Genomic DNA, 24158 nt, shown 5'->3' on the forward strand with positions numbered 1-24158 from the left:
TTCTTCAACGTTCGTTAGCACTTGGAGGTGATTTTCTCCAGGGAGTATAATTCCTCCTCTGAGGCGGGCTGGGCTTTTATGCATGCCACTACAGTTGTAACCTATAATAGACACCAGATACATGGAACCTCGACTTTAAGTCTAATTCAAAGAACTGTGAAGAGCCAGGAATTTTAGTTCCTTGAAAACCACGCCGGTTTATCCTGGGTTCCCCCCGGGATCGAACCGGGACCCTTTTGCATGGTAGACAGCAGTGTTAACCACTATGCGATGAGGCTCCTCTTGCGAGTTGCTGACAATTCAGGGGGTTTTGCCTTCCAAACTGCAGATCAACTGCAAGAGAGGGGGCTGTCGGAGTGACGCAGTAGAAATCTGGTTCCGGTACACTCATGAGAGCGACTCTCTTCTACAGCGTAGGTTTCCCCCTACTTGACGCTCAGCTCTCAACTCAATATTTTTTCCCACGCAACAGTTATGCCTGATGATTTGACAATAAAATGCCTGAATCTTCTCAAAAATATGCAACAATCCTTTTCTTTTTATAAACTTTTATTAAAAATATACGTACACATGTGAAAAACACAAAACACATCATCTCGTTCTCATGATCACAACACATGTGAAAAACACAAAACATATCATCTCGTTCTCGTCATGATCACAACTAAATAGTAAGACTTCAAATTAAAATGGACGGATCCTAATTTTTTAGAAATGAGTTACCAACAAGGCCATTGGCATTGTGATCTTTTCACATAAAAAACCTGTGACAAGGTATCAGCCACACATGTTCAATCTTGCCATTTATTGTGAAATTTTAATGTGAAATTCTATTCATACAATGTCATAATGACTTAGCTTTGACAAACAATGCCATAGCAAGACGAGTGAAAGTCAGCTTTTGAAAACACTGAATGTCATCACTTCCAAAGTCCAATTCAGAGCTTATTCGAATCTTGGCAAAACCAGTACTCGGCACCTGTTACAAACTGACTACACTAACTAAGTACAGTGCCAAGCCTGGTTAATGAAGCAGTCATTATCGGATTGTGTACCACAGACATGTATTGCAATGCTGAGTCTGACTTGCACATGATATGACAATGTTTTTGATACTTTTCATGTACAACAGTTTCACTTTTTACAGCATTACACTTTCCAGGGCAGGCTGCTTGGTAAGTTGAATGTCTGCACTGAATACACAAGATTAGGATATGATTCTCATTCAGCTGGGGAGCTGATTCTTCAGGGTGATTAGATCAATAATCTTAACATTCTATTTGCATCGTGATCCAGAAAATACTTGGACGCTGAAAATAAAAGACTTAAAGGGACAATATAGGCAGTAGCTAGGTAGGCAAGATAAATTGACATCAAGTCGTCAATAGGGGTCTCTCACATCTCACAGTACGTCGAATGATTTGTGCTTGTAAGAGGAATATATTTAGTTCTGAATCTGACATGACCCAGTACCATCACTGTGTATATTTGTCACCTGAAGATGGCCAAATTAGCCCCCCTACTCCTGCCTATAGTCCCCCTTTAATATGAAATACCTCACAGTTCACTGAATAGTCTCTGATGACAGCTAAAACAGATTCGTTTGCAGCATGATCCGGATGAACTCATCTTTGTCAACAACGCCATCTCCGTTTGTGTCAGCTTCCATTATCATGTCCTTCAAATCCTCCTCTGTGAATGCGACTCCAGTTTCGTGCGTCGCCTGCTTTAAATTTTCAAGAGTAATCTTGCTCGAGTTGTCTGGAGAAAAAAATTGGATGCGATATTAGAAAATTCGACCATTTGAACACAAGGCAGAAGAAGAATGTGTGATATTATAAAAAGGGTCGAATCAAGAGATGGGAGAGGTAAATGCCCCCCAAGGCACCAAAAAACTAGATTTTTATACGGATTTCGGCCGAATTTCAGACTGAAGTACTTGCGGGACAAATAGAATTCAGCGGTAATGGTTACGCAACCATAGACACTTGGGTTGGCGCAAAATGTTGAAGCTGTCAAAAAGTGTTATTCGTTATTTGATTTGAGATGTTTTAGAATAGAATTGGATAGGCCTACCTCACTGTCGGTATTGATTGTCTCACCAAAATCGCTTGGGTGGATCGAGCTAACTGTTGGTCAAAACCTTTTAGCTCCACCCTCGGGGATTTGTTGAGACAATCAACACTCAAGTGTTGTATCAATTTTAGCAAGCAGTGTAAACCACTAGGCTATGAGGCGCCAGCTGATTCTTACCAAAGTCCAAGAGTTTAAAACCCTTCAGTATCTCCTCCTGGATGTCTCGAGTGTCTCCCTGTCTTTCTATGACGAAGCCGAGATACTCACTGAAGTCGCACATTCTAAATCAAATAGATAGAAAGGTCATGAATGAGTTGGTATGAGTAAGTAGGAAACAGCATCCCAAGAAAGCTAAGTCACACCTGCACAACTGAAGGTCTGTTTGAAGTCATCACATGGCCCTTGCTGAAAACTTTACTTACCCTCGTTTCGTGCACTCTGAAGACATGTCCTTCACTTCGTCCCTTGTAACCTTGAAACCAAGAACCTTCATGGCATTTCTTAATTCGATCGGGTTCAAAAACCTGCCAAGATAAAATGATTGTTATGAAAAAAATAGTTGAGAGCTGAGCGTCAACTAGGACATTATTTGCTCTATAAACAATATTTGGTGATTGTAATGTAACTTGTAAGTAAGAGGACATTGGAGACTCCTACAGAGGAAAGCTACGCTGCTGAAGAGAGTTGCCCTCTCTGTGCCATGAGTGAGCTGGGATCGACCAGGATTTGAACGTTACCAGAGACGTCTGAGGTGACAGGTGCTGACATTTTCACTGTTTGTGAGTCACTTTACCATTATTGACTCGTCAAGATGTTCCACTGGCTTACCCATCCATGTTCCCATCAAATGTTTCAAACACGGTGCGAAGCTCTCTGATTTCCTGTGGAGTTAATTCTTCCAGTACTTTCACGCTCACTTTGAAGTTGTGGATCTCCTTTTCTTGAACCTGATGAGTTGTCAGCACCTTCAAGAGCTGAAAAATATCATTAACATCATCATTTGTGAGTACTAAGGGTTTATTTTGCACCACTTGATTCCATGACATAGGCCTTCCCTAGGCCATTACAAGGCTGCAAACATATTGCACAACTAACAAATAGCAATAGTTGGCCACTAACCATTGTCTAACTAATGCGGGACTAACCGGTTAGCCTCCTAAAACGCTAAAGCATGAATTGCATGCATGATGCAGTGTTTGTTGTTTGTCAAAATAGGATTTGTGCGGACCTACTAATGACCGACAAGTAACATAATTGACCGTCAAGGACCGACAAGTGTCTCAAAATGACCGACAAGTAGGATCAAATTTAATTTTAATGCTTGCAATGTGATTAAGAAACAATTAACTACCAAACTTGTAAATATCTAACTAATTGGTCTTTTGATAGCTAAGAAATGGAAGGATTTGTAAGATGCATTTGCCGACAAGTGAATCCATGATCTTTACTCAAATGAGGTAGCAAAGTTATGTCCTGGAAGTTGGGGACTGAAAACTCCTGGAAAAAAAATCTTCCCTTGAGTGCACCCTGTCAGAGTGGGTGACTTTACCATTATGATTATGCCATGTGTCACAGGACATTTAAACGACGCTGAGCTCTTATACCTGGAATTGATAGATGCAAAAATATGATGAGAGAGATGTAAAAACTGACTTCAAACTTATCTAGAGCAACTATGTCGAACTAGTGAAAAACTCTTCAGTGACACACCCTAACTCGAGATGCCAAAACCATGTTGAACTGTTGAATCCACGTTTTAGACACTACCGGGTGCATGACAGCCAACGACAAAATGGCCGACATCGACATCGTCGGAGAATTTTACTTGTCGGCGTATAAATCTTTCCATATCTCAGCTATCAAAAGACCAATTAGTTAGATATTTACAAGTTTGGTAGTTAATTGTTTCTTAATCACATTGCAAGCATTAAAATTAAATTTGATCCTACTTGTCGGTCATTTTGAGACACTTGTCGGTCCTTGACGGTCAATTATGTTACTTGTCGGTCATTAGTACGACCCGATTTGTGGACTGGAAAAATAGACATAATTTTTTCATTCAAACTCACTGTTTCTCCTGGTCTTAGAAGGGGTGCAACGAACTGAGGCTTGATGGGATCGATTGGGACAGTCTCTGGCGTTGATTTCTTGCCAGCACTACCCTTCTTGCCTTTCTTTTTCCCCTTCCCTTTGCCTTTTTTTTTACCCTTCGGCATTTTCATGTATGTTGGCCACCATTTGTAAACAAATGTCAGGTATGTTGCAAAGTATATCAGTGCCCATAAAATTCTGAAATATTACCCTCCTTATAGCATTAATGTAAAGAATTTGGATGTACTTAAATATGATATGTATATTTTTTGAAGATTTTTGTGAAATAAACATAAATTGCGCGATTTTTAATAAAATATTTTATTCTAATTTGCCACACAATATTTTCGCGGGATTGCGGGAGTTTCAATTTGTAAACAAGCCACATGTCATAAAAAAAAACTCCTATTTTCTCAACATATTTAGAAGCATAAACACACAAACTTATCATGGAAACAGAAGATTATTTCGGTTATCAATTAAGGCGTATCGGAAGTCCAGCAACCTTGGTGAACATCCGTGATACCGTCAGGTTTGTTCGTTTTTTTTTTCGATCTTTGTCAGTGTGTGCACGTGTGTACCTGAAGTGCATGGGTGGTGGTGTAAACGGAAAGATAGTCCCTCAAACCATAGTCCATCAAAAATACCTCTCTCAGTGTGTGTGTACGTAGTTGGCATGCATGCTGCTACAACGGACAGCTCCTTTATGCAGCTAGGCTGCCAGGTGAACGTTGGAGCCGAGGGGATCAGTCCGTCTAAACTAATCATCAGTTACATCACATTCAGATCATTCACATGTCAATTTGAATTTTGACCGGCTCTACACATGACTCAACACTCACACTGCCACTGCGCGGGGCACGGCACTACCAATGGACGTGTAACTGGTGCTTGACTTTTTATCGTTAAGCACACATTTATCAGTCAGTCACTAGTCTGTGACAGCTAGCAGTGCAGGTCGTCACTGACGTCAGTGTCATAGTCTATCTATGGCTATGCAGTGGACGTCAGTCTGCTCGTTTGTTTGCACAATCAATCCGAATACCATTCGCTCAGTTTGTTGGTATCAAATTCGTGCAGCTACTGGTTCGGTAGCAGACCGACAACTACACGGCCGGACTATGTCTATGCGATTAAGTGAACACTAAACCGTCCATGTACCAGTAACCTGGAAACTTCGCTCAATATTTTCATCGACATTTCAGATTTGATAAAGAGCTGGTCACAATTGGCCGTCACGTTGAGAGTGACTTGTACTTAGACTCGGCAGTTTTGAAGAACTTTATCTCGCGGAGGCAAGCGGACGTGCTACATTCAGGTGATGAGTATATTTTGAGAGATTATGGCCTAAATGGGAGCTATGTTAACGACAAGAGGGTGAGTGGCAGGACAAACCTATTCAACCCTTAGAGGGGTACACCGTTTGTAAAACTGACGATCATTTTGTGTTTAAGTCATGTGCGTTAGCTTAAAGGGAACTGAAACCGCCAAGCCAGTTCGTATGACCTCGTTTTCATTTCCCGCGTATCGGGTGATCAGAACGAGGCATGAATGAAACATGGCGCCTAGCTGTCAATCATTGAGTGATGTCACTACTATGGAATTTACTACGAAAACTCATGAATGAAAGATCGCATGACTCACGTGATTCTCACATGATTCTCAATAATAACAAATTGAACTGCGCATGCTAGGGCACTGGGGGCGGAGCTACAAATCTGAACTCGAATAGGAAGTTGGAAGTTTGACTTTCTTGGGTGGTGAAAGTCGAAAAGTTGAAAAAATCGCTCGGCGGTTCCAGTTCCCTTTAATAAAGGAGTTTAAATATTCAATGTGCACACTACAAGTCCCAGTCACACAAATACCAGTCCCAGCCATGTGATTCGGTAGGACTAAGTTTATGATATCATTTGGCGGTACTCCTATTTTAAAACTTTTAAGAATTCATCCCACTCTCAGAGTTATGAATGTAACTACCAGTAGACTTACAAAAAACAGACCAAATATCTCTGTTCTCAGGTCAGTTTTGCAATTGCATGTAATATGTTATGAAATTATTTCTACTCTTTCTCCTTCAGGTGAATGGGAGACAAGTGTTGCGGGAGGGTGATGTCGTCAAGTTTGGTCACACGCAGGGAAAAAATGTTGAGAAAGGTGCCTTTGCTCCACAGTCAACGATGGAGTTTACCTTTGTTGTAAGTTATCAAACCTTGCTCGGCGGCATTGGTCTGTCATGTGATGCCGCAGTATGGCCTTCTACTTTACGGAGCCAGTGTAAATTGTAGATCAGATTTTTACCCAGAACAATCATTCTCACGCTCTTTTTAACAATCATTCACCGCGCGTTGTCCCTTCACAAAGTTCCTGCGCTGCATTCAACTTGGTCAGTTTTGCAGGTCCTTTTCCTGTTCCAGTCTTTTTGGAAATTTCCAAAGATGATGCCAAAAAAGTCAAAATTTTGATAGGAAAATCTGTGTTTTCTTTTCAGTTTGAGAGAGCATCATCATCAGGAGTCAAACAGGAGCAGACGTTTTGCTCACAGAACAATCCCTTTTATTTGTATCCAACAGTGCCTCAAAAATCAATTTTGAAAGCAGCTGGCTCACCGGGACCTCTTAAGCCAATGACGCAGAACGTTTCTGGTAAAGAAAACAAGGAATACACGCATAGCATTTCCAATATACTGAAAGATGCGCAGACTTTGAACATGTATGACGTTCCGTCTGCTGAGAACGGTATGATAGTAGATTCCCAGGACGGTGTTGACGGCGATTCTAGTCTGAGCTCTCCAATGGAGGAGATATCCTGTCAGTTGTCGACGCATCTGAAGTCAAATAAAGCGACCCAAAGAACCATCGAGTTTCCCCGAGTTACGAAACTTGCGACGTCCAGCCCGACAATACCACTTATTGGTCGCAATGGAGAAACTCCGACGGATATTATCTGTAGCAGAGGTTACCAGCCACGTCGCTTGTTGCCCGATACGCCACCTGTTAATCCAGTGTTGAACTTCATAACAGCGTCTATGGGAATTCCGCCGTTGAAGACGCGGACGGATTTCAACTCGCCGAGCGATCATGGTCGGAATGATGCGTCAGATTTTACAACAGATAATGGTGAGTAGGCTAATGAAATTGATGATGGGATCTTCTAATTTTTTCGATTGAAAGGGCTGAGCAGCATTCTAACAGAAATCAGAAAGAGCAAGGCAATAATTGAGCAAAGCCACACACTAATTTTTGAAAAAATTTCGTTTTTATAATCAAATACATGTAATAACATGAACATTCATGCCACAAACATTACGGGTTCATACACTGATCTAAAATGATGATTGGAAAACTTTTTGCTATTTATCTGAAAGGGTAGGGCAGAAAAGGGCAAAGGCAGGGTGCAGTGCCCAGCATTAATGGCATATTAGTGCATTAGCCACTGATGAAAAAAGGCAGGGCTATTAAACTGGAGAAATTGAGAAAGTGCATGGTGCCACGCCCTACTAAAACTCTCCAGCTGAAACACCACAATATGAACATTTGTTTCTTCTTCGCTCTTCTAGATGATGACCTAGCTAATCTTGCCGCCAATGCCGTGAACCACTTCGACAGTGATGATGACATCTTTGATGCAGAAGGTAAAACCAAATACAGTAGAACCTCTCCATTAAGGACTTGTTGTCCCTAATAGAGTGGTGTCCTGATTAGAGATGACAAATTGAATGGAAACAACCGATTTGGGACCAGAACTAGTGTCCTTAGTAGAGAGGATGTCGTTAATCGAGAGGTGTCCGCTAAGGAGGCTCCACTGTACTGAACTTGCACATTTTATCTTGCTTACATGACATTCATGTAATTGTATGATTTTGAAGAAAACATAAGCTTGAAACTGATACATGTAGATGTACCTCACTACTGTGACAGACAATGTTTTCACCTCGAAAAATTGGCGTTTTCTCAAAATTATTTTATGATACGAGTGTTACTAGACTGTTGTTGCATGTCGGCCCTTTTCGGTTAACCTGGAGTTCATGACGCATGACCCATTGCTGTCTGTTTCCATCCCTCACAGCTGATGTTACTCCGAAACCTGCTACGAACAAAAACAGCATCGAATCGAAACCAGACCTAGTCATCATGTCGCCGCAGGACCTCCTCGTGCAAGTTCGTGCCAAGCTCAGTTCAATCGAAAACAAACTCTCTACTCATAACGTGTCACACTCGCCGTTCGGGAAGTCTCCGGAACTGCGAGGACAGAGGCTAAGTTTCTCTTCGCCGCAAAGCTCAGATAGCACTCAGGGACATGATAGGCAGACGTCAGATGTAAACATTGTGCCTTTGTTTGCGAAACAGTCAATGTCGCCTGCTACAAAACAAATTGCACTGTCTGCCTCAAATCAACAACTTTCGTCCGCTTTCAACCGAGGAAATACTGGAAGTGGTGATGTATCGTCACAAACTGCAGCATCGGGAAGTCTTCAGCAAGATGATACGGTCGTCGAAGGTTCGAGGACGCTCAACGACAATTCGCCTGATTTTACTGCGCGATTATTATCTGCTGAAGCATTGCTGTCGCCAGATTCAGTAAAGTCGGATCTCCCTGCTGTTGCACAGCCGACACTGGATAAATTGTGGTCAACGCCTACTTTGTCCGTACCCCCACTGGTCCAACGGAGCGCTCAAGTGCAGAAGATTACGCCAGAACCGGTCCAACAGAGTGCTCAAGTGCAGAAGATAATGCCAGAACCGGCCCAACGGAGCACTCAAGTGCAGAAGATTATGCCAGAACCGGTCCATCGGAGTGCTCAAGTGCAGAAGATTACGCCAGAACCAGTCCAACGGAGCGCTCAAGTGCAGAAGATTACGCCAAGTCTAGTAGCAGTGTCTAAATCATCTCAGAGAAACTCCAAGAGGAAATTGACCCAAAGTTCAGCCAATGCTAAGAAAAAAACAGGTGAGTTGAACTCAATTTCACCAGAAATATTTTTTCTGGACTGACATTGTTTTTGTCAGGTCTCAGAACATCTTGTCTTGTGAGAAGACAACAGAACTACAATATAAGCAATTCACCAGGACTGGCTCAACAATGTAGACTAGGCTTAACCGTAGGCCTGCCTGAACTTCACCAGCTATGTCCAAAACTGCCTCAAAATGCTGGCGAAAATTATTATTAGAGATCAGAATTAGTGTGCTACTACAGGTGGCGATAAATCTCACGCCCAAGTTGTCCCTTTGAAGCAATTTCCTCCCAAGGAAGCAAGAATGTCTGGTATGTTGTCTTAAAAATGTGATTTTTCTCTCCATCAGCTCGGTCATCTGGCGGAACGAAGTCGTCGGCCTCCAAGACGAAGAAGAGGAAAGTTCAAGAAGAGGTGGAGGAGGACCCCAAGTACGACTTTCAGTGCGACTCCTTCGACTGTATCAGGCCAGACGACCCACTCATTACATGGGTGAGTTTTCGAAATCTAAAGTTTCTTTATTCCAGGGCGTCCAATCAAAGACAAAAAGGATTTCCAATTTTCATTTTTGATAATAAAATGACTGGTCAAATTTAATTTTTGTTATCTTATTTCTCTTCTTTGTCGATTTCAGGTTCAGTGCGATGATTGCGATAAGTGGTACCATACGTCGTGCGTCGGTTGCCGTTATGAACAAGTGCAGAATGAACATACCGAGTTTCATTGTGGATGCCGCTAGCAATATTGTACGTTTGGTGATGAATGTCACTACACTAAGTCCAAAACGAATGGAGTTCCATTGTAGATGTCGCTTGCAGTGTGGATGTTTCGTGTCAGTTGCCGTGATGGACAAGTCCATACCGAGTTTCATTGCGGGTGTCTCTAACTATAGCGGACATTTTGTGATGGATGCCACCATATTCAGGATGTCGCTTGCATGCAGAGATGTGTCACTTGTTGCTACGACCAAATCCAAAACAAACTAGCCGAGTTTCAGTGCGGATGACGCTAACAATATCATGTGTTTTTGATGATACTGCTACGAACGAGTCCCAAATGAACACGCTATTAAGTTCCACTGACTGTGGATGACGCTAACAATTGACTCGGAACTGTATGGTCAGCTTTTGCTGAGCGATGAACAATAAATGATATCATGATTTTGTGTATCAGAGGTGTCAGATGCTGACAATGATGAATATGACTATGAACAGGTCCAGAACAAGCAAATGTTGTCACCAGACCCGTTCCCAACCTGGCTTAGAAAATTTCTTTTCTATCTTTGATTATTTTTGAAGTTTATAGCAAACTGTTGACTTGAGACTTGTGTATTGATTTCAGAAAGTTTCTGACCATGTGATAGGAATCACGATATTTTTGCCTTTCTGTAAATAGTTGAGATTTTCTCTGTAAAGTTGCTTTTGTTTTATAAGATTTTATAAGTGTGACGTGTCACTAATAGTCTTAACAGCGTGAATACAAGCTGGCTATCACCAGGGTATTGCACTATTCTGACCGAGATGCGACGTAATTTTTGTGTCAGTTTTGACATCACTTTGGCTGTCATGGTAGAATTTTTGACGCATACCCTAGTGAAAATCTGCGCCATCTTTTGAGCGGCTGATACCCTTTAGGACAAAGGGCTAGATACTAGTTCAGTAGTTGTACAATATCATAGTTTAAAATGTTGATGTACCGGTAAGTCAGTATTGTTTATAAATGTGACTTAGTAATGCAATTGTCAGTATGTATCTTATTCCCCCCTCCCCAGGGTAGACAAGCGTAACCACCTTTGACTTGTGTTCTGTCATTTGTGACCCATCACAGCTAAACAAGGCGCATGTCGCACAGAAGATGAGCCTTAATCACACCAGGAGACAATGGAAGAAATTGATGTGCTCAGCTTTCCTAAAAGGCAGACAGTACGGGGTAATATGAACAACCAGTCCACCTCAACCTGCCAAGCTCAGAGTGACATGTGCCTCATTTTGCTCTGATGAGTCACATTTTAACAAGTAGTTCTCTCTTACATGAATTAAGTGTAATTTCCTTTTATAATTACATGAGAAAATTTGTAATTTTGTGTTTTGTCTTGTTCTTTCCATGCTTGGCACATTATTCAGTAGATGATATTCCTCCATGTGAGTGCAGCACCTGACAACGTCAATAAACAATATTCCTCTGGTAGAGTGCAGCACGTGACGGAGCTGTGTAGCACCACCACATGATGTCACGCACCTACAGTCGGGACATCCACATAAAAAAGACAAAATATTCTGATTGTTTCCTTTGTCATGACGCGAAGATTATATTGTGTGACCCTCCATTGACCAATAAATTGATTTCTTTGCACCGGTGTCACAATGGTATGCAACGACGACAGATCATTTCTTTTGACCCCCGCATGGTACTGCTCTCCCACGGAGGAATACAGTCTGTAGACTTGTCATCATGGAAGAAGATCCTACACCGACCGGGTACCGCCAAAAAAATACATAAGTAGAGCTTGCTTCCATATTTTTGCTGGAACCAAATTGTCTTCTTTAGTGTTTGCTCTGCACTTGGAGGCACTGTTCATCAGGGAGTATTCCTCATCCAAGGCAGCATGAGTGCTTCACGTGCCACTACAGTTAGGTGCCGATTGGGTTTCTTGGCCTAGCGACTCCGTCCGGCCAGAAGTTGTCCATGCAAGCCACCCATGTTTCTCTCTATGTGGGGTTATTTGCTTGCCTGGCACAGACACCAGATACAAGGAACCTCGGTATTACGTCCCATTCGAAGGACTGCAGAGCCAGGATTTAAGTTCCTAGTTGAAGGCCACACACACTGGTTCATCCAGAAATGTGTGGATTGAGGCTAAGGGACAAAACAACCGGGCTGCGACAGATTTATCCAGAAATACAATCCTGGGTCCACCTAGGCCCTATTGTGTGGTATCCAGCAGTGTTGACCTCGAGGAAATGCGACTCCTTGGCACCAAATCAAAATTGAGCTTTCAGTACAGAGGAGTGGTGACCCTGGCTACTGCTTCAGTCTTTCCGTTCCTCTACAACAGTCATACAAAACAAGTGCTGTTTTTGAGGATATTATTTTGGTAAGTGACGGTTCTGTGGGACGTCGTTTTGGAATGAAAAATCAGGACATCCCAGTCGCTGCGCCCTAGAGACAATTGGCAAAACTCCTGACACGACTAAAATGAGGCGTCTGCATACAAATGAAAATTGAAAGATATTTCTTAGGTTTCTAATTTTATTACATAACTTGGGTTGATTTGCACGAAAAGGAACGGTTGCAACATATGACATATCAAGAAGCTGGTTTAGCTTATTTCACCATAAAATTAAAGATCTGACAAACAAGGTGCTAAGATAAACAGGTTGTAACAGGGTATTGAAACGGAGATTCTAACTACGGAATGACTAGATTGAGATATTGAGAAATATTACAGTTAGTTCTGAAAAATCATGGCGTTCATCATGACCCACTAACGATTTAATCACTCATATCTGTCTACACAGCGACAATACTAAAATTCATATTTAGTACGTATTTACGAAATCAGAAATTTTAAAATTCAATGACAGATTACAAATGTTTAACCAACGGCGTAGGTCCTTAAAGGGGGACTATAGGCAGGAGGAGATGGGCTAATTTGGCCATCTTCAGGTGACTAGTATACAGAGTAAGGGCCCTTGGTCATGTCAGACTCAGCACTAAATATATCCCTCGTGCAAGCGTGAATCATTTCGACCTACTGTGAGATGAGAGAGACCCCTATTGGCAGCTTTGTGTAACTTTATCTTGCCTGCCTGCTGCTGCCTATATTGTCCCTTTAAAGGTCAATACCATCACAAAAGAGAATGACGATATGTTTGCTCTACTCACAAAAGCAGTACGATTCGATACGACAAGATATGTATAACAATAAAAAATTAACACAATACTGATATCACAGATGCTTTGGGAAGACTACCAAACTAACTGAGCACGGCATGGCATATTCAACTCGATTCTGTAAGAAAAAATCTTGAAGAGAATCAACCAGTATCAGCAAGAGATAAGGTTTTAAATAAAGAGTTTCGTTGCAAAACCTGATATGTGCCATACCCAAAATTTCGGAGTTTAGGGTTGACCATGGGTACCCCCATTTTGGCTAGAACTCAAAATCCTAAAGTACAGTAGAACCTCTCTTAGCGGACACCTCTCTATTAAGGACAACCTCTCTATTAAGGACACTAGCTTTGGTCCCAAATTGGTTGTATTTAAAGGACACTAGCTTTGGTCCCAAATTGGTTGTTTCCATTCAATTTGATCTCTCTAATCAGGACACCTCTCTATTAAGGACAGCACTTGTCAGTCCCGAGGGTGTCCTTAATAGAGAGGTTCTACTGTAGTAAAAACTCTTTCCAAATGAATTGAATGCTCTTTTAAAACCCTGGAGGGTGTTCTCTGGAAAACAAAGAACAGACTCCAGCCCTTGAAATGAGCATTCATCACGTTTTGAAAAAGTTCTAATTGCTTCAGGATTTCGACTTCTAGCCAAAATGGCTGTATCTATGGTAAAACCTTAAATATACCATGGCATTGCCCATATGGTGACTGCTCTGTCCTCTAAATATCAGAGCATTCGGGCCAACAGTAAAACTTCTTCCAAGTTCAAATTTTCAAATGCATTTCAGTTAAGGGTTGACCAATTTGGCTACAACTTGAAATCCTAAAGGAATCAGAACTCTTTTAAAACAAAGTGAATGCCAATTTCAAGGGTGGAAGTCTGTTCTTCATTTTCAAGAGAACACCTTCCCATGTTTTAAACGGGCATTCTCTTCATTTTGAAGGAGTTTGAATTGCTTCAGGATTTCAAGGTCTAGCCAAAATGACGGTGCCTGTCATCAAGCCTAAATTCCAAACTACGAAACAATTTTTCTCCAATTGGCAAAACGGACATGTCTTGTTTTGCGATGATTGAAACTCTGCAGATATTTCCTTCGACGAATTGTGGAGAATTAAAGCCAAAGCACAGAAGCAGAAAAATTCCTAGGACGGAATTATGCATAAACTACGTCAAAAACAGACATTTTCTTGGACGGAAAACGAAGACAAAAAATGCAGATTCTGTTCAGATTGAGAGTATATTTGTACGCCGTGTTTTTCTCCTCAGATGCGGCCGTGAGTTGTGATGTTCTGCAACCGAGCACACATATCGGGATCAAAGTGGAAAGACTGAAAATTAGAAAGAAAATACTTTTTCAGAGGCATGCATTGGGTGAAAGTGGAAGAAAATGCTGAAATTTCTGCTGAGAAATTCTTGACTTCAAATCTAAAGATCATTGCTGGTAGGTGGATGTGCATAATAACATGTATCTTTGCCGAAACTTGTCGGAATTGTGCTCATTTTTGCTAAACAGGGGTAAAAGATGTATTCAGGAAAGAAAGGCTATGTTTTAAAGCAGGATTTTTTACAATAGTGTTGTTTCAAGACAAATTTCACAGCCCCTATCATTGACCTTTAGCTCCCCATTACTTCTTAGGGGGCCTTTCCCCCCCTCCCCCCCTGCTAGCTATGCCCCTGCTGGTATTTTACTGTACTATTCAAATTTGACCTTACCCTAGAATAATACATTTTGGCTTTTTCACTGTCATGTTTGACTCCGACTCCGTGATGCAGACATCGGGCAAAGATGAAGCAGGCGATGGCGATGCCCTTGGCGACGTAACCCGGGAGGCAATCGGTCTCTTCGGCAATCTCGCTGACATCCTTAAGCTGTGAAACTCTGAAAGTGACAAGAGATTTCATAAGATACGTTGAAATTGATAGGTATGTTTGAGAAAGTGTCATCTTTGAAGGATGGCTTCCCTAACTAATTCTATCGTTCTTTTCATTTGGTTTTCGGTTCGCTAGATTGCTGCTTTTTACCTCAAAGCGGCAGAAACATTGCTTGTATGTAATCATTCAAGTTGACCATCTCTCTGGCCTTCAATGTTTTGCCATGATACTTTATACGACTCTTATTTTCGAAAAGTTTGAGCTATAGACCTCAGATTTTCACTGCATGTGGTAACGATCTATGTGGTGTCTGCAATGTATTCTTGAGAATCAAAATCCTCCGAGCATTCAAGCATGTCGTGTTCCGGAAACCCTAGTTCCCCAATACGGTGTATTGGCAAAAACCTGTTGACGCTATTCAGTTCATATTTTACTTTGGCATTACCGGAGAGGTAACTGTACAATATTAGAAACAAACGAACCTCGATGACAATTCCGCTGCCTTGGTAAATAGTTTCTTGTTGTAGTAATACATGGTCAGGTGACCCATGGCGTAGACGTTCCCCCGCTCGGACGCCTCCTTGAGACATTCGAAGGCGGAGTCGAGATCTTTCTTTACGCCGAGACCTGAAAGATACATCACCCCTAGAGCACCTGGAAAACAAAAACGAAATGTGATTTTTAAGTTTTGCGCAAACGAATGACAAATACTTATACCAAGTGAAAGCAAATTCTTATGCATATTAAATGCACTACGGCATGGACCATGGGGTATAAACTGTATTTCTATCTTCCTTGTCTAACAGTTATTACGAACGGCGTACCCCTTTAACAGCCCAGGCCACTATCACGCCCTTACCTTGTGATTCTAAACTCCCATTCCCACACGCCTCCGAATGCCAGAAAAATGCCTTTTTCAAATCGCGAGATTCTTCCCTTGAGTAATAGTAGCCAAGTGTTGTCTGCGCCTTGACGCTGGCGCGCGGGTTCCCGTCATCCGCAGCTAGTAACCACCAACTGAAAACGAGTAAAATTAACAATTGATGAAATCATAATCCATGAATTCCTGCATGGGCAAATATCTCAAAACTGAGTTAAGTCCAGTATTTCTTTTAACAGATTCCGTCAAAGACGATGAGTTTGGGAACAAATAATGCAAAAGACCACATACACTTCATAAACCCTTTCTCTCCGTGCAATATATCACATACCGTTCGGCCTCAGTATCCGACTGTCGCCGGACCCCATACCCCTGGAAGTGGGCGCGCCCTATATTATACTGGGCAGCGTGGACTAGATGCTTGGCGCGCAACGAGGTGGAGGAGGAGATTCGGTTCATGTAGTCAAGGGCAGTTTTCTGGAAGATAACAAATATATACGTTAACCCTTTATGGCTGAACACAATTTTCAAATTTCACTATAATGACACTAGTGTCCTAGATTGATTCTTATATAATTTGGGGGAATACAAATTGATTGATTGATTGATTGATTGCTTGATTGGTTGGTTGGTTGGTTGATTGATTGATTGATTGATTGATCGATCGATTGATTGATACTGTACTCACATAGTCTACACGACCGGCTAGTCCATCGTACAGCATAATCGACAGTTGATACATCACCTGGAAGTCTGTCTCCTTGACCCTCTGAAATACTCTTTCAGATTCATCATATCGCCCCTAGAAGATGGAAAACATAAACGACTTTAGACTTCGTTTCATACAAATACAGATGTTTTGGGAAGTAGTTGCACATCTCCTTTAAAGGGGGACTATAGGCAGTAGCAGAGGGGCTAATTTGGCCATCTTCAAGTGACTGGTATACATAGTAAGGGCCCTGGATCATGTCAGACTCGGCACTAAATATATTCCTCGTACAAGCGTGAATCATTTCGCAGTACTGTGAGATGTGAGAGACCCCTATTGGCGACTTTGTGTAATTTTATCTTGCCTGCCTAGCTGCTGCCTATATTGTCCCTTTAAGGGGTACTCCGTTTGTAATAACTGGCTGATAGTAATTTGCTGAAATTTGAAAATATGCTGAACTATTTGTATAATTGTCTGATACACAACGGCAATGCTGAAATTTGTATTCAGTACGAATTTACGCAATTGTCATATTCAATTTAAGGCAAAGGTCCAATTTTGGACCACGATGCCTTCTCTGATGATGATGATGATGAATTAAACTCAAATTCAAAATTTTTCACACGAGGCGTCTGCCTCCGTATTTCATCACTTATTAATCTCACCTCCTCAAAATAAAGCTGTCCAAGCTGAAAAAACGCCTCCTTTTCGCCACTATTTATCTTTTCCCAAAGCACCGACTCAACCTTCTCTGTCAGCTCTTCCTGACTCAGCGTTTTTTCGTCCTTGAACTTGAGCGTCTTGTTATCCGTCGTCGCGGCAACGTGATACACCATCGGACCATCATGCTCTTTGGGCAGTTTTTCGGCAGATAGATCTTTCGATAAACCTAAATCCTGGAATAGGAAGACACGTAGGGTTAATTTATGCAAATTTTTAGAGGGAAAGGGTAGCAAGATAAGCGAGTCAACCAAGGTGTTTGGCATCTCCATGGCAACACGACAGACTTACCTCCAAAAACGCCATTTCCTTTATTTTTTATATTTTATCAAAATGTCCATCAAAGCAATCACGAATCACAGACACTTTCTCACACCAGGGAAATCTAACCCGAAAAATAAACACCAAATGTATGAATAAAACACCAAATATATGAATAAAACTGCGGGAATGTTGACACGACCTATCCCAGGGGCTATAAGATCATTGTAACTAAAACATACACGCTATGGTTTCGAAGAATTAGTTTGGATTATTTCAAAGGTTATTTTCATATTGTATAAACCTTCCATGTTTCACAAGTTCGAATTTAAAGCCCCTCATGCGTTGACATAATTTTGAACATTAATCCGACTTGCACGGATATAAATCCAAACATGTCTGGCTGTAGATATTTGCATTAATCTTAAGGCAAATTGTACTGGGTGTCAAACAAATTGTCTAGGTAGTTTCAAAGTTGAATGATGACTTTTTCGAAAAGCCATCTCCTTGCAATGAAAACTAGTAGGAATATTAAAGGATTTTCCACTGAAAAAATGTTGTAAAAGACCCAGCGAAACAGAACAATTTTTTAAGGAAACCACAAAGGACAAAAAAAACTTCAGGAGAAATAATGAGGGGTGGTGTTGCAAAACCACTGGCTATTGACACCATTCAGGATAAATCCCACCGCTTCTGTAGTTTTCTATGCAAAAACATGTTCAGAAAAAACTATTTTTAAAAGAAACAACTAAGTTTGAAACTACCAAGATTATTTTTTAACACACAGTACAAGTGAACAAAGTTCTCAAAATGAGTGACTGATTGAGATTTCATTCACAGCAGGTATCTTTTAAAGCGATCATTAGGTCACGCCTCTGAATTAATTCAATTCGCTCGTTAAATAGGCCATTTCAGCACTCCGGGAAAGACGTGCAACACTGTGAAAAGGACACACTTTCGTGATTGCAAAAAGCACCTTAGAATACCACGCTATTATCAGGCCTTCAGTGGGTGTAATAGGATTATATCCAACAACAAGCATAGAAAAATTCCATATTTACCGGCAATAATAATATCGTTTTTAAAGCCGTAAAGGCCTACACTGTGCATTCAATTGTGTTTATTTTTAAGCCTATTCAAGATAGAAAAAGTTTATTTGTGATAATATGATTGATGCGATCAACAGATCATCTTGAATTATTTCAGCGATCTAAGACCAGTCGTTAATTACTCGGAAACCAATACAAACGCCAGGCTGGAAATTGATGTCATGGACAAAATCATAATTTCCATTTCAGCATGAAAAAAATCTTTCTGGACAGATTCATCAAGATGTTAATCGTTGGTCAAAACGTTAACATTTGTAATTGAGTTTGAAAATTTCAAAATGCGTTAATACATACTGAATATAAATTTCAAAAATTCCGTTGTGAAGAGTGATATGCAAGTACTGTATACCAGGTTTCAGCAAAGTCGTGTGCATGATTGATAACTGACCCACGATTGATTACAAATGGTGTACGCCTTCAATATTCTATCACCACTCGATTATTAATCAACTCGATTGCTCCAATCAATATGCAATCACATTAACAACCAGTCCTGCCAAATTATCGCTGGTGAATTCAGCACTCTAATTTCTGCATTAGGGCACTGCGTTGCCAAGGAAAGGTTGATGAATGGTGAACGCCATGACAACCAGATGCAAATAGCAACAGAATCTTTTCATAACGTACGATATACGATATGAATATTTTGTCTGGCAAGTTACTTCTGCCTTCTGGCAAAAAAAATGACCATTGATGCGTGGTTTTTGCATTTGGGTCCTGGTTGGAAGGTAATGGCTTTATTTACACCACCGCGCCCATCAATGCTCACTGACGTCAGTAGGGCTCCACCTCCTGGAGGCAGCAGCGCGTCGATGTCGTGACGTCATTTAGTTACGTCGTAGCCAATCGTGATCAGTTGATACGATGACGTCAAAGACGCTCACCGACAGGAAAATCTCGTTTAGTGATACAGTGGAACCTCCCTTAGCGGACACCTCTCTATTAAGGACAACCTCTCCATTAAGGACACTAGTTTTGGTCCCAAATTGGTAGCTTTTATTCAATTTGACCTCTCTAATCAGGACACCTCTCTATTAAGGACAATTCGGGACTGGCAAGTGCTGTCCTTAATAGAGAGGTACGATTAGAGAGATCAAATTTAATGGAAACAACCAATTTGGGACCAAAGCTAGTGTCCTTAATACAACCAATTTGGGACCAAGAGAGAGGTTCTACTGCAGATGATGCTATATTTGTCAACACAACAGCAATGTCGAAATTTATATTCACAATGTGTATATACAATTTGGAATTATCAAATACAATTTACAAATTTAGGTCTTTAGAAAGGAGTACCAGGAGCTCGTTTAGCTACAACTTTAGCATGCTAAGCCCAGTCGTTAATGCCGAGCGTTAGCCTGAGGTTCAGGATGGCTAAGGCTTAGCTCAAGGCATGTTTTTGTTTGGAATGTTAATCTGAGATTTTTGAATGAGCTGCCGGAACTAATGAGCGCACATAATACGTTTATACGCTGATAATGTCTTAAGGTGAAGAAAAAAAACCCGATTTACTAAAGATTTTCATGCCAATTATATCAAACTATTTGACTTAAATTTGAAAAACTTTCATAAGCCTTGTCCCCTTAAAGGCTTACGTCGTCAGATAAATATTTGAAATTCGTAATAGAATTTGAAAATTTCCAATTGCATACAAAAGTACCAAATATAGATTTCAGCATTGCCATTGTGAAGAGACAGATCCATCAAGTTTCAACAATTTCGTATGCTTAATAACTGCCATCCTGAGGCAACAGGGGTTAAAGTTCGCTTCTCAGTTTTGTCTGCAGGGCCGGGGAAGCAAACATTAACCCCTGATTTCCTCATGATGAATAACTGCACTATGACATATTGTGTATTAATTTAATTAAACATTTCTTTTTTCATGGACGATCAGTAGTTACAAACTGGGTACTCCTTAAGTGAGTTTTAAAAACTTTTGGAACTAAGTCTGAAAAAAACACATGAAAACTAGAACTAACCTTTTGTGAGTACATTTTCCGCTAGTTCCCAAAATTGTTAGAAAGTGTTAGGTTGACTAAGTACGCTATTGTGACTATGTCCTATGTTTAGTGCCCTTCCAACGATTTATAAATCACTGTACACTCTAGCGTTGTTAACATAACTGTTCATTTTACACTAGGGAACCCTAGAAATATGGTCAATATTGTCCTAGGCATTACAAGGTTTGTTATACTATGTCGAGAAAATATGCCCGAAACCACGGAGAGACCCACTTGAACTACAGGGGTTGTAACAAATTCATGTAAACATAAGAAAACTTTCGTATTCATTAAACAGGTCATTAACTCATTTAGTCCTTTGAGGGCTGTGGATCAGCACCGGTGACTGAAAGAATTTGCAACAAAATTTCCAGTTTGTAAACTGTCCATCGTCCTGATTAACTGCAAAGAGTTTGACATCACTTTTAATCTAAGACGCCATAATGTACACTGGTTCTTCTTCTTCTTCTTGAGCAGATGGGGATGTTGTTGCAGATGGGGATGTTGTTGCAGATGGGGATGTTGTTATTCTCTAGGAAGTACTCCTTCTCAAAGGCGGGATGAGAATTTTTTACTTGCCACTATGTATGGCTAGGTGCCAATTTGGTTTCTTGGCCTACTGAGTCCGTCTCCGACCAGAGGTAGAGTCCATGCAAGCAACTCATGTTTCTCAAATGGTGGGTCTTTCGCTTGTCCTGGCATAGACAACAGATGCAGAGAGCCTCGGGACACGGGAATCTCAGTTCCTTGTTGTAACGCCACAGCTAGTTCATCCAGAAATCCAATCCCAGGGCTCTGTACTCTGTACACATGAGTTACGCCAGTGAAACTTAGATTATGAAATAGTGAGAGACAAGATTCAGAGGACAGTCCGAGACACAGACACAAGAAAATTTCACATCATGAAGAGTTTGGTTAGAAAATTCTTTTGAAATGACACCCCGGACTGACAAATATTATCTTTGTTTATTAAAATGTGTACATGTTATCAAGTATTCATCAATACTTGATGTTATATATGAAGAAAAAAACAAATATAACAACCAACGCCATTGAGTTTGCACTTAACAGTTTGAAAAAATCAAAATCAAAAACTGAAAATTATACTTCTAAGCTATCAATCCTCAAATCTTCAGAATCGGAGCTAAGGACTTGGAAATTCTGCAAAGTTGATAACAATTACAATTTGGTTAGTTACAATTACTAATGATCTACAATGTACACATAGATAATGTCAGACCCTAAGAAAATGCCCATAGTATGTACTTTTAATTGTAATTAAATTAACAACAAAAGAGACCTGCTGGCCAGGGTCCTCAGGGAGCTTCGCTGGTTGTGCACATAAACAGCTGAAGGTTGTGACAGTAGGTACATCTTACGTTAGTTGTGATGGTTCCCTGGACTAGTACTATGACACCCCAGTGAATGCAAGGTCACAACCAAGTAGACAACCAGTAAATGCAGTCTTGACCTTAACATTGAAGTTCAGGTTGAGACAAATCAGTGAAGAGGATGCATGGTCACAACCTTGGTACGATCAGTAAATGTACATAGTCTTCACCTTAACATAAATTTCTCTGATGTGTATAGGTTGTGACAAACCAGTCAAGTAGATGCATGGTCACAACATTGGAACAACCAGTAAATGTGGTCTGGACCTTTAGATTCCTTCGATCAAGCATGGATTAATCCATACCTGCCTTGATCTATAGGTTGGCTCCCAGGAAAGAGCCGAGCTGTCTTCAAGGTGCTGGTGATGTGTTTCAAGGCCCTCAATGGACTTGCGCCATCATATCTGTCTTCACTTTTGCAGCGTAACGAAGGTGGGTGCCTTACCAGGTCATCCTGTTCAAAGTGTCTCCTTAACCTTGTACCTCGCTCAAAATCAAAGTACGGGGATCGCAGTTTCTCCTTGGCTGCCCCTTATCTCTGGAATCGACTCCCCAAAGCAATTACATCTGCTGAGGCCCTCACCCAATTCAAATCCCTTCTTAAAACACACTTGTTCAATCTTCACTTCAAAAAAATAGAGGAGGTAGCGCTTTGAGCAGGGTGACCTGGAAAGGTGCTTTACAAATTCTATATTTATTTATTTATAGGTTGTGACGAACTAGTTAACCAGTCCAGTTGATGCACAGTCAGAACCAGAACCTAGAGGCGAGCTCTTGTGTAGGCAGGGATGAAGCAGACTATTCTAAAATTGCACTGGATAGATCTATCCCTTTACTACTCTATCATTATCATATAAAACTATCTATCGATGATTTTACATGAGACTCACCCTCTCGGAAATATTCACAGCAAGAATCAGGCCGAAGAGGCCTCTGCCTAAACTTTCACCTTGAATCATCTTTTGAAATTAAAAAATACTCGTGGTTTAGATTTTGATGATACATGAAGGTGCAGACTGCGATAGAGAATTGATTGACTTGAGGGATTAGTCCTCTTTTGTAACAAACAAAGAGTTGTTTTTCCTCTACTCTAACTACAGTAGAACCTCTCTTAGCGGACACCTCTCTTTTAAGGACAACCTCTCTATTAAGGACACTAGCTTTGGTCCCAAATTGGTTGTATTAAGGACACTAGCTTTGGTCCCAAATTGGTTGTTTCCATTAAATTTGATCTCTCTAATCAGGACACCTCTCTATTAAGGACAACACTTGTCAGTCCCGAGGGTGTCCTTAATAGAGAGGTTCTACTGTAGATACAGTTACATCTCTTGTGTCATCGCTTAAGCGCCGGGTTTTAAAGAGCCATTTTAAGTGCAGCGACCAGGGACCGAGCCAGGACAACAAGGCGAGTGATTGAAATTTAACCAATCGATGATAGCATGCCAACCACAATCGTCATGTTGTCAAGGCTCCATCGCAATCGCTCATTTGCGTGGCACTAACATTTACTGATTTAGGCCCTTGCACAAGTGTGATGTAATAACTTTTTTAGAATTCTGCATAGTCTCAATCTTATATCGATATCAGCTAGGCCATTGGCCTAACAGTAACAGCATCTTGTGCCTGACCCCATCATTCAATACCATAAATAATCCATATTGTAATTGACACTTTCTTTATGACCGTGACTAATTCACTTAATACAAAAAAATCCAAATTCAATTATTGTGAATTAACTCAATTAACTGAGTAAACATAAAACAATGGTATTAATCATAATTTGCGTCAATAAAATGAAAAAGAGCAACCCATCTCCAATCCATGATCAATGAACCAGATAAATTTCTGCCTCACATACAATGAAAGGTGATTTGACTTGTTGTTGAGAATGAAAGTGGGATCAATTTCCATTTCCAATGCATTATTCCATTTAAATGCAAAGAGGCATGTTACCACTTCATTTATTTTCACTGCAAACAAATAAATACGACAATAACAGTCTAAAAATAAGAAACCTGTGCATAATTGAATAACAAAAGAATGTACCTACCGACATTTTGGACGGATACAAAGAACAGGTAATTCACATTTCAAAGAAAAACTTGCAATGTGGTTTACTTGGGCTTCACCTGTTCACTGCCATGACGACTCGGGGGTCATGACCCCAAAACGTAAACAACTCCGGATTAGCCTTTTTGCCACACCA

At 40.8% G+C, this 24158-nt stretch overlaps 3 protein-coding genes across 7 annotated transcripts; 1 reads left to right on the top strand and 2 right to left on the bottom strand.

Moving 5' to 3' along the window:
- Window positions 1–531: 531 nt before the first annotated feature.
- Window positions 532–4311, bottom strand: LOC135489198 (uncharacterized). 2 transcript variants are annotated; one of them, XM_064774429.1, is made up of 6 exons: window positions 4146–4311; window positions 2905–3050; window positions 2499–2600; window positions 2254–2357; window positions 1557–1761; window positions 532–1310 (listed from the first exon to the last, which is right to left on the bottom strand). In XM_064774429.1, the coding sequence occupies exons 1-5, from the start codon at window positions 4296–4298 to the stop codon at window positions 1589–1591; spliced, it is 678 nt and encodes a 225-aa protein (XP_064630499.1). In that variant the 5' UTR covers window positions 4299–4311; the 3' UTR covers window positions 532–1310; window positions 1557–1588. The 2 variants fall into 2 exon arrangements, with proteins under 2 accessions (XP_064630499.1, XP_064630497.1); XM_064774427.1 differs by having other exon boundaries at window positions 532–1761.
- Window positions 4312–4541: 230 nt separating this feature from the next.
- On the top strand, window positions 4542–11135 carry LOC135489227 (uncharacterized protein C01G6.5-like). 2 transcript variants are annotated; one of them, XM_064774481.1, is made up of 8 exons: window positions 4542–4699; window positions 5373–5544; window positions 6246–6362; window positions 6656–7283; window positions 7724–7798; window positions 8233–9114; window positions 9468–9610; window positions 9753–11135. In XM_064774481.1, exons 1-8 carry the CDS (start codon window positions 4617–4619, stop codon window positions 9855–9857), a joined length of 2205 nt encoding a protein of 734 aa, XP_064630551.1. In that variant the 5' UTR covers window positions 4542–4616; the 3' UTR covers window positions 9858–11135. The 2 variants fall into 2 exon arrangements, with proteins under 2 accessions (XP_064630551.1, XP_064630552.1); XM_064774482.1 differs by lacking the exon at window positions 4542–4699 and adding an exon at window positions 5024–5054.
- Window positions 11136–12370: 1235 nt separating this feature from the next.
- On the bottom strand, window positions 12371–24106 carry LOC135489682 (LRP2-binding protein-like). 3 transcript variants are annotated; one of them, XM_064775161.1, is made up of 9 exons: window positions 24003–24088; window positions 22843–22911; window positions 17137–17367; window positions 16451–16564; window positions 16094–16239; window positions 15742–15899; window positions 15365–15536; window positions 14724–14889; window positions 12371–14338 (listed from the first exon to the last, which is right to left on the bottom strand). In XM_064775161.1, the coding sequence occupies exons 1-9, from the start codon at window positions 24006–24008 to the stop codon at window positions 14273–14275; spliced, it is 1128 nt and encodes a 375-aa protein (XP_064631231.1). In that variant the 5' UTR covers window positions 24009–24088; the 3' UTR covers window positions 12371–14272. The 3 variants fall into 3 exon arrangements, with proteins under 3 accessions (XP_064631231.1, XP_064631233.1, XP_064631232.1); XM_064775163.1 differs by lacking the exon at window positions 22843–22911 and having other exon boundaries at window positions 24003–24106; XM_064775162.1 differs by lacking the exons at window positions 22843–22911; window positions 24003–24088 and adding an exon at window positions 17483–18152.
- Between the last annotated feature and the right edge of the window lie 52 nt (window positions 24107–24158).

This window comes from Lineus longissimus, chromosome 6, assembly GCF_910592395.1.
Source record: "Lineus longissimus chromosome 6, tnLinLong1.2, whole genome shotgun sequence".
NCBI classification, from domain to species: Eukaryota; Metazoa; Nemertea; class Pilidiophora; order Heteronemertea; family Lineidae; genus Lineus; species Lineus longissimus.

Bases quoted from the DNA above. Each gene is read 5' to 3' on its own strand.
- LOC135489198 (XM_064774429.1), bottom strand. From the start codon at position 4,298: ATGAAAATGCCGAAGGGTAAAAAAAAAGGCAAAGGGAAGGGGAAAAAG. The intron at 2,601-2,904 runs GTAAGCCAGTGG...TTATCTTGGCAG, and splicing joins TTTGATGGGAACATGGATGG to GTTTTTGAACCCGATCGAAT. The intron at 2,358-2,498 runs GTAAGTAAAGTT...TATTTGATTTAG, and splicing joins TCAGAGTGCACGAAACGAGG to AATGTGCGACTTCAGTGAGT.
- LOC135489227 (XM_064774481.1), top strand. From the start codon at position 4,617: ATGGAAACAGAAGATTATTTCGGTTATCAATTAAGGCGTATCGGAAGT. The intron at 5,545-6,245 runs GTGAGTGGCAGG...TTTCTCCTTCAG, and splicing joins GCTATGTTAACGACAAGAGG to GTGAATGGGAGACAAGTGTT. The intron at 9,115-9,467 runs GTGAGTTGAACT...TCTCTCCATCAG, and splicing joins CAATGCTAAGAAAAAAACAG to CTCGGTCATCTGGCGGAACG.
- LOC135489682 (XM_064775161.1), bottom strand. The intron at 15,900-16,093 runs GTATGTGATATA...ACTCGTTTTCAG, and splicing joins TCGGATACTGAGGCCGAACG to TTGGTGGTTACTAGCTGCGG. The intron at 14,890-15,364 runs GTTCGTTTGTTT...TGTCACTTTCAG, and splicing joins GCAGCGGAATTGTCATCGAG to AGTTTCACAGCTTAAGGATG.